The sequence below is a fragment of the Rhinopithecus bieti genome, unplaced genomic scaffold (genome assembly GCF_001698545.2).
Source record: "Rhinopithecus bieti isolate Rb0 unplaced genomic scaffold, ASM169854v2 scaffold_1014, whole genome shotgun sequence".
NCBI classification, from domain to species: domain Eukaryota; kingdom Metazoa; phylum Chordata; class Mammalia; order Primates; family Cercopithecidae; genus Rhinopithecus; species Rhinopithecus bieti.
The window spans coordinates 6,220,937-6,230,331 of record NW_016803499.1 but is presented as its reverse complement, the minus strand read 5'-3'; the positions used below and the strand labels follow the sequence as shown (position 1 = coordinate 6,230,331).

Here is a 9,395-nt window from a genome sequence, read left to right as displayed (position 1 = left end):
GCCCCTCCCCACTGCCTGCCCAGCACAGAAGGCTGCAGGGCCCGGGGTATGCTTCCGGGCTCCACTGTGGTGCCCCTGTCCCTCCATCCCCACAGTGGGGTGGGCAGAGGCAGATCCACTGCCCAAGGCTGCTGGAAAGTTCCTGGAGGGGGACGGAGAGAAGAGGCCGGGCCAGGCTCCCAGCAGCCCAGCCTACCCCTCCTCCCATGCTCAGGGACCCTTGAAAGCTAGAGGCCAGCACCCTTGGGACAGGTGGGCATAGGCTCAGCCCTGGCAGGAGGCAGTGGTACTGACATATGGGCAGCCTCAATCTTGGAAGGGGGCTGAGTGCCTGGGTGGGAGTGGCCCTGAGCCCCCATCTCCAGCAATAGCTACAGTTTCCAAAACCTTTCCGAGGTTGCCCAGCCCCGTCCTCCAAGGTTGGTGGGGAGGGGCATTCCCTGGAGTTGGTAGAGTGATGGTACTTTGCTTTTCTCTGAAAAGCCCCCCAGGTTCCTACCCTTGTGGCACCCCATCTTTGAGAACTTGGGGCCTGAAACTGTCCCAGACCCCCTGGATTCAGGTGCACAACCATGAGTATGAGTCTGGCTTCCAACCGCTCTCGTTTCTCCCATGTGTGTGATCAGGGGACAGAGGGAGGTGTCCACACCCCTAAGGCCTTCCTTCCCCTCCCCTCTTCTCCTATGCCCCTCTGCCCGCTCCCAGGTGCTCAGCCCCTCTCCTCCCTCCCGCAATCCGGTACCCTAGTCAAAGAGTGGAGCACTCAGAAGATCATGGCTTTCAATGCTTTATTGGGATTGCAAGCGTTAACGGGTTAGAGACAAAACCCAAGCATGGGATTTTGCCAGAAATAATAGCGTTAAAAGAGCTGAGTTGAGTCAAACACGGGCCGCAAGGTGGACTGAGGCGGCAGGTACAGGTGACATTCAGTGTTTGGCGTGGGGGTCTTCAGTTGATGGCAGAGGAGGGGACCCAAGAGGGGGCCCCCGCTGAAGACAATGGGGACACGGGGAGGAGATAAGATGGAGAGCCATGACCAGGCACGGAGGTCAGGCAGGCAGCCCGGGCCAGGATGGTGAGTGGCCCAGGGGAGAGCTGCAAACCTGGGGACGCAAGGGGTCAGTCGGCAGGTGGCCCGGGGAACACCCACTCTGGTGAGGCAGAATGTAACACTGGGTGGGTGGGCGTCCCGACGAATGGGCAGGTAAGTTGGGGTGCCTCGAAGTGTTTTGGATCTCAGGCCAATGTGGGTTCTACAATTGTGACAATTTGGCTCTTTGGGCTTCTGTCCAATGTTCCGAATGGCCCACTCTCAGGGCACTTGCCGAGGAACCCTCTGCGACCGAGATGGGCTGGCATGGACGACCCCCGGGGTCATGCCAGCCCCGTCGCCAGGACCCAGAAGCCTCGGGCCTCTAGACTTCTAGTTGGGCTGCGTGCAGGGGGGCTGAGCTGGGGGCACAAGTGGGGGCGAGGTAAACCTCCCAGAGGCCGAGTCCCTGCCACAGCCCTAGGCGCCGCGGTGGTGGCTGCTTCGGCATCGCCAGACCCGCGGGCTCCGGGGCCCCAGCAACCCGGTCGATGGGCAGACCTGGCAGCTCTCCTGCTCTGTGGGCTCAGACCCGCCTGACCCCCCTACTCCCCGACCTCACCCCACCTTGCGCCCAGGAGGTCCTACAGAGCTTCGGACCTCCTGGAGACAAGGCAGGGTGCTGAGGGGCGGGCAAGATGCCACTGAGGGAGAGCGGTGGGCTCCTCAAGTGTGCGAAAGGCGGCCACCCTGCACCAGCCTGATGGAATCCTGTTTACACACCTGCAGCCCCTTCCCCTCCGGCCGGCCTTGGGCCAGCCGGAAGCCCCCTCCTGTGGCCTCCGAGCACCCTCCTGACACCTGAGGAGAACCCTGCCCACTCCCCCCTCCGCCCTCAGGACCTCTGGGGACCAGCCACTGTCCCCAGAAGCCAGGTCGGACAGTGACCTTCTCCACTCCCCTCTGACTTCTCCAAGGGGGCTCAGTGGCCAGTGCCCCCCAGGAGGCTCCACCCTCAACCCAACACAAGCAACAGGGACAGATAAAAAACAAAATCCAATCAGGGCGATAAATGGCGGAGGGCAGGACGTGGTGGTCTCAGGCTGGCTTCGTGCATTCTTGCTTTTGTCACTGCCCCCCTGTTACATAGGGAGGGGGTTTAATTTGGTTTCTGAGCGCATAAAGCTAAGGAGGGATCAAAAAAAAAAAAAAAGAAAAAATGCCCAAGAAACAAAGAGGAAATTAGTCATGACGTGAAATTTGGGGTTCAATTTCTCTGTGCAAGTCTGCTGTCACTCCTCCCGACGCTCCATCCAAATCTCCAGCGACCACTTTCTACCCCAAAGCCCCCCACCCGCCCCCACTGCCCCCACCCACCCCTTCCCAATCCGCCAGACTTCCCACACTCCCCGCTTCAGTGCACGGCCCCTGAGGACCCGCATGTCTTGGGGGGTCCCCAGGAGATGGCCAAGATGATCCCTAGGGTGCTCGGTGGGGGTTTCCCCAAGATCTTTCCTTGCAGGGAGCACACAAGGGAGGCAGGGGCTACCGTGGGGGCATGTCTGCTTGGTTCCTCAAATCCCCTCCATTGTGGCAACCTCCTTCCTTCACTCCTGGCTGGGCCGACACACAGGAGGTGTATCGGGATGGTGGGCACGGGCATCGTGGCCCACTGGGGCCGCGGGGACAGGCGCAAGGAGGCCAGCTCGCGAGGGCACCTCTCTCATGGTGGAAAGATGGAATCACGCTTGAGACCACACCCCGCCCCACCCTATGGGCGGATCCCCAAACGCCGTGGCCGCCAACACTCAAGGCACCACCTGGCCCCCTCCTCTGAGAGCGGGGCCAGACGGGCTGAGGGGCAGTGGAGGAGGGGAACAGGAGCGGGCTCAGACCATGAAAACAGTTTGGGAGAATCTGAGGACTTTGGCCTGATCTGTAGCGATATCGTTAGTTGCTAATATGCTATTGTTTCCATCCAAATTGTGTGGGGGTGTGCGTTGTGCCCACGTGTGTGTGTGCAGGTGGGTGCTTGTGTGTGCCATGTGTGCTGTGTGTTGTGTGACTGTGTGTGCTGTGTGTGCTGCGTGTATTGTGCTGTGTGGGCAGTGCTTGTTGTATGCATGTGTGCTGTGTGGCCTGTGTTGGTGTGCTGTATGTGCTGTGTGGCAGTGCTTGTGTATGCATGTGTGCTGGTGTGCGCGCTGTGTTGTGTGGCTGTGTGGCGTGTGCTGTGTGTGCGTGGTGTGCGCTGTGTGCCTGTGCTTTGTGTTGCGTGTGTGCTGCTGTGTGGCTGTGTATGCTGTTTCTGTGTTGCATCTGTGCTGTGGTGTGTGTGGCTGTGGTGTGTATGCTGTGTGTCTGCTGTGTGCATGTGTGGGCTGTGTGTGTGCTGTGTGTGTGTGTGTGTGCTGTGTATGCGTGTATGCTGTGTGTGTTTGCTGTGTGTGTGCTGTGTGTTTGTGTGTGTGCTGTGTGTTGCGTGCGTGTGGCTGCGGGGATGCGTAAGGTATGAGTGCTTTTTAGGATGGGAATTGAGATATAAGATTTGGGGGTGGGGTTGTGCCAATTACATTTTATTTGCATGGATTTCGGTTTTCATGCTCTGTCCTCCCCTCCTTTGGTCTCACCGGGTCCCTCTGACTGCTCTGTGATTTTTAGTGATGGAAAAGGGAGTGAGGAGCCAGTCTGGGTTGTTGCTATTTTGGGATGGCCAGTTTACCCTGAAAATTCCCATGAGAAGGGAGATGGCGGTAGCAGCGACATGCCCACCTGTGATTTCTGGGGCCCTTCTTTTCTCTTTGCTGGTTCAGGGACTCAAGTCCAGGCCAATTTGACTCAAAGTCCAAGGGAAAAGAGAAAGAGGGGGGTGGGGAGTGCCAAATTCCTTTATTTTGCCAATTGTTTCTCAGCCAATTCATTTTAATACTTTTTTTTAGCCAATTGATTTTTTTTTTTGGTTGTTGTTTTTTTAAAGCCAATTTCTGAGCTTTTCTGGTGCTTCTAAAAGCCAATTATTTTTAAGAGGGTTGTTGTGGTGGGGGGAGAGGGGGTTAAAGTTTTGATTTTTTTATGTGTGGGGATAATTGGGGATAATTTGGAGGCAGGGTGTGTAGAGGGTGTTTAAAGCCAATCGATTTTGTACATGTTTGAAGATGTTGCTGTGGACCTCAGCCCGATGGAGGGGGCCGAGGAGAGTAGCCTGCTTCGGGGAGGCGGGGCACGGGGACTGGGGTCAGGAGAAGCCCCGGGGGGAAGTGGAACCGAGAGATTTTCGCGATGGAACCTGATGGAAACGTCCGTGGTCAGGAGGAGGCTGGAGGGTGGTGGTGCCGGGCTGCAGACTTGCGGCGGTTTTGCTCACTTCCGATTGCTGGACATCTCTGGGGACGCGCCCCCGTGGGTGGGGTCTTGGGTGGGCAGAGCAATCAGGGGACGGTGACGCTTGGCCTCCCTGAATGCCTCGAGCTCCTTGGCGAGCACGCGACCCCGGCGGGCACGCAGGAGGGCAGGCAGGCCCCTGCGCAGACGCTGGGTGGACTGCTTCCAGGTGTCATATTGGAAGAACTTGCCCACGGGGTATCTGGGGAAGTTGTCCTGAGAGGGGAAGGGGCTGGTCAGCAGGTGCCTGCTCTCCACGCTCTTCCGCCTGAGCCACCCGCCTGACCTGACAGGTCACCCCTGGGACTGATCAGTGACTCGAGCTAACGTCCACAGGCAGGGGGACAGAAGGAGCCAGCATCTGAGCTGCTCCCCAGCCACACAACAAGCAAGGAAGTCACGGGTCCTTGTCCCTGGCCAAGAGGTCCCAGAGGCCACAGGAAATGCTGGGCGCCCGAAGCCCTATATCTCTACCTCTAGAGAGCGGGGAAGGGGCCCAGGATCCTCACCGGAAGCACGGTCGGAGGGGTCGACACGTCCCTCTCGGACTTGGCGGGGGTAGCACAGTACGTCTCCAGGAGGGCCAGGTCACAGCTGCGGAAACAGCACTCCTCAACGATGCCACGGCTGCGACGGCTCACACGGCTTGCGGGCCTGCCTGGAAGTCCCACAGCACAGAGAGAGCTGTGTTAGCACCGCGCTGCCCCCTGCCCCAGGAGGCTGAAGAAGGAGCAAACCACCCCTACCCTCAGGCCAGGCTCTGGAAAGAGGAGGCCACCCTGCAGGTCAGGAGAGGGAAGTGAGAGCCGGCAGGCAGAGGCATCCCAGGAAGAAGAGAGGTGAGAGGGGAAGAGAGTGGGACCCACACCAGCCCGTGGCCTCTGCTGCCTCCTTCCTCAGATGAAAAATGAGCACAAGCTCTTGGTCCCATGGCCAGACAGACACCACCAGGACCAAAGGCCCACACTGGGGTGATTTGGAAAATGTGTGGGATGTGAGCCCGGTTCAGGGGACCCACAGGAGGGACTGCTGTCCCTGAGCTTGGACTCCGGCCTGGCACCACCTAGGAGGCTGGAGGGGCCCACACCACCCCTGGAGCTGCTGAGACAGGGAGACAAGGGCAGGAGAGGAGAAGACGGGAGGAGAGGAGTGAGGAGGCGCGATGGAACCACTCCCTTCTTTCCTCCCGTCTTCCCCCTCTCCCCCACAGCAACGCTCAGCTGGAAGGGGAAGGTCACTGGGGGCTCCACCTTGGGGTGCCAAAGGGCAGGTGCCATCAGCCGGAGGAGGGAGCAGGAGCCCCATCACAGGGTCCCCCAAGTGGGGGCTTGGCCCTCCCCTCCTCTCAGGAAAGCCTGGTGCAGGGAAGCTTCTCCCTGGGCAAGGACCGGCTGGCACCAGGCCCTGCAGTGCCACTTCCTATCCTCAAATGGGACAGGCGAGAGAGGGCACAGGAGAGGCCAGGGCGGGCAGGGGCTTCCAGAGTCAAGCAGCAGGAACTTTTAAGAGAGAAGCTTTGAAGTGCATTTGCATCCTGTGAGCCCATTTCACAGCGTGAGTAAGTAGTGGTGGTAAAGATGTCACGTGGTGAGTGACAGGTGGAATAAGCCGTGTGGTCCCGGCCAGCGAGAAGTGGCCCCTCCCCTGCCCCGTCAGGCAAGCCCAGGCACCATGCCTGCCTCTGCATCCACCCAGCCCCCCATCTGGGGGCGGGGTCTCAAGCACAATGAGCTGTGCACCCACCTGCCAACCCCCAGGCCGGAAAACCAAGAGAGAAACATGAGGAAAGGCTGAAGCGTCCTTGAGGTCAGCAGGTGGGCACCCTCCATGGCGGCCTTGGGGCCCAAGGAGGCGCATGCACCGCTCACCCCTGCCACCCACCAACTGCACTTGTTTTATTGATTTTAATTCTATAAATCACTTTACTGATTTTAATTCTGATCATTCACTGAATGCACATCCCTTGTCAAAATGTCCAAAAGGTGCGGGAAGAAAGGCAGGCTCTTCCTCCAGAGCCTGAAGCCCTGCCCTAGGGGTGTGGCGCCTCAGCAGCGGGAGCTCACGGCCCCCAACAGAAATTCTGACGCCAAGGGAGACCCCCGTGAGTGCCCCCAACGTCTAGGGGGCACCTCTGGCCCACCCTTCAAAGGAAGCGTGTGAAGGGAAAGTCAGCTGGTGTGGATGCCCTGGGACCCTGTAGGTTCTCAGAAACACGGCCCGAAGGTCAGAGTCTCCGAGCAGGGGGCTGGGCCGCTGACCTAGGAGTGTGCTCCCCTGGCTTGAGGTTGAGCGTCCTCACCTGTCACTTTAGGGGCCTGACCAGGTCTGAGGAAGTCCCTCCCAGCTACTTACTGAAGTAGAAGCCGCGGTCCCCACAGACGAACTGGAGGGTGTCCACGAGCTCCCCGCCACACAGGGTCTCACTGGGGCGGTAAGCAGCAATGCAGCACGAGGCGAAGGCCAAGAAGGTGAGAAGCACCAGCATCGACTTCCCCATTGGGATTCCCATTGGTATCTGGGGGCGGGAGAGAAGTGGCGTGAGCGTGGCAGCCAGGCCAAGCCCCAGCCCAAACCAGAGGCCGTCGGCCAACCTACAAATTCAATTGAAAATTTAGAGCATAGCTTTCCCATAAACATCATTTTCATTACAAAAGTAACACACGGGTCACAATGCCAAGTTGAGGGCGCAGGGCCGCCTGGAGACTGAAGCGTCTGGAAGCACACAGAAAGAGCCCGGTTCCTTCGATGTGCAAGAAGCACTAGTAATTTTACACGAGGAGTGACCATCTCCGTGGTCATTATTGCAGGAGCTCGGCAGCACCCACAGCTGCAGGGGCCCAGGCTGGACACCCGACCTGGCCTCCGTCCTATGACACCATGGGGGCAGGGCCAGCCCAGGGGCCCATCACCACTTCTCAGGCCTCCAGCGCCAGCCAAGATGGCAGACAGCCCCACCCCACAGACCATGTGCATCCAAGAGGACCAGTCCCTTCCTCCCCACAACCCCCAGCTGAGCAGGGGGGGTCCAGGAGGACCATCCCCCTCAAAGCAGCAGGCCGGTCCTGCTGGGCCAGTCCCACCCCCTCCCCTGGCTTTTCCACCTTTCCAGTCTGCCGCTGAGCCAGGCCTGGCTCAGGACTCCAGTGGTTAGCACAACCACATCACCCATGCTTCTAAAAACCTTGTTTTCCCAGTCACCCAGTTCTCCAACTCTAGTCTGCTTTGGCTACCTCCAAACACACACACACACACACAAGCCCAGAGCCTCCTTTCCAGGCCTCAAATCAAACCAGTAAGGCCGGGGCCTCCAGAATATCTCCCCATTTGCGCTACCAAACTCTCCCCGTGAGAGTTGGAGAGACCAGCTCAGGCCACCTGGGAAGTCAGACAACAGGTTCCCCTGAGTGCAATCTGGAAGGGGAGGCCAGTCTTAGGACACACCCCCTCCACAGGCTGCAGGGCCACAGGGCCGCTAACCAACTCGGGGGTGGGAGGCCGGGGGCCACCACAGCAAGTTGGCCCTGCCCCTGCAGAAGGTGGAGCCCTCCAGGCGGGCAGCCCCAGCCTTCCCTCCACAGACCCAGGGGAGTTTTTGATGCGATAAATTATGTGAGCGACTGAGCAGGCAATGGGACAGAAGCACAAGTTTGCATGCCCTCTCTAAAGAGCAGTGGGCAGCCGCACCGACGATCCGAAAGCCAGGTGGTCATCTCCTTGACTGGACCCTAGCCAGTCCCCTCACCGCCCCCTCTGCCACCCGCTTCCAAATTCTAAGAGCACACTCGGCCAGCTGGCCACTCAAGCCCTCGCCGCGGTTCCGCAATAAGCCCCACCACTCTGAACTTGGAGGTCCGGGTCAGGGGACCGGCAGAAAGCAGGGTAGGAAGCATGCCGCGGTGCGGAGCAGGTGAGGGCCCAGGAAAAGCCCTGAGCTGGGCAAGGAGGGAGCCGAAGGGAAGGAACAGAAAGGGAAGGAGCAGGTGAGGAAGCAGAGACCAGGTGGGGGTAGGGGCAGAGGAAGAGAGAGGAAGGGGGGTGCTGTCCGAGAGGCAGCAGGCTGGCGGCTGCAGGGCCCGAGGCCCAGGCGTGGGCCGTGCCCCCTGCTGCCCTGCCTCAGGCTGGAGTGGGATGGCAGCGGGGTCTTCACTCCACAGTCCTGGTTACCTACAGCTCAGCAGGAGGCTCGCTGGGGCAGGAGGAGGAGGAGGAAGAAGAGGAGGAAGAAGCTGGAAGTCTCTTTCACAGGAGAAGCTAATGTCCAGTTTGCAGGCTGGTCAGTGCCTCAGCTTTTATGTGTGAGCCGACTCCTCCCAGCCCCGGCTCCACCCTACCCCCCACCCCTCTCCCTGCTGACCACTCCCCCGCGCCTTTGCTCCCGCCCTCTCCCTCCTCCCAGCCAGTCTCTTCTCTCCTGCACCCCCAACCGCGAGCCCTGGACCATCCCGTAGCAAAGTGCCATGGGCTCCCATCCTGCACCCCCAGCTCATCTCTGCACAGGGCAGTGAAGGGGGGCTCTCCTTCCCACCTCCTTGTATGGAAACTTCCACGCTGCCCACTGGGCAGGGGCCCCGGCCTCTCTCTGGGTTGAAGGCTCTGCCCTTCTTAGCCTCAGACCAGCAGCCCCTCTCCCCCCTCTCCCGGGACTCCTGTTTGGAAATGTTGCGGACTGAGCCAGAGGGGGTGTGGGGGAGATATCGCGAATGTGGCGTCTGCCATGACTCCTGCCAACTCGGCCCCTCTCCATCCTGGCCCCGCCCACCCCGTCTTCCTCTCGCGGTCTCGCTGGCACCGCGTCAACATACCAGGGTGGGCTTCTGCGGCTCCGCGCCCCTCCTCGTTACCCAGCACCCCGGGGGCGAGGGCCCGCAAGGCACGAATCACACATGTTCGGCAGCACCCCCTGCACCCACAGACCGACCAGGAAGTCGCCCCTGCAGACAGCTCACACCGCCCTCGGCCCTTCCCGACGCCCCACCCCACCCCA

General features: G+C 60.0%; 1 protein-coding gene across 5 annotated transcripts in view; it reads right to left on the bottom strand.

Annotated features, from left to right (window-relative positions):
- Positions 1-3,350: 3,350 nt before the first annotated feature.
- Positions 3,351-9,395, bottom strand: part of IGF2 (insulin like growth factor 2) — a 26,927-nt gene continuing 20,882 nt past the window's right edge. For 2 of the 5 annotated variants that reach the window (XM_017887747.1, XM_017887773.1), the window contains 3 exons: positions 6,764-6,926; positions 4,921-5,069; positions 3,351-4,627 (listed from right to left, as the gene is read on the bottom strand). In XM_017887747.1, coding sequence (XP_017743236.1) covers positions 4,391-4,627; positions 4,921-5,069; positions 6,764-6,920 — 543 coding nt within the window. In that variant the 5' untranslated portion in view covers positions 6,921-6,926 and the 3' untranslated portion in view covers positions 3,351-4,390. Of the gene's footprint in view, positions 4,628-4,920; positions 5,079-6,763; positions 6,927-8,575; positions 8,692-9,395 lie in introns of those variants that run through there. The other 3 variants (XM_017887738.1, XM_017887756.1, XM_017887765.1) reach the window with 3 other exon arrangements.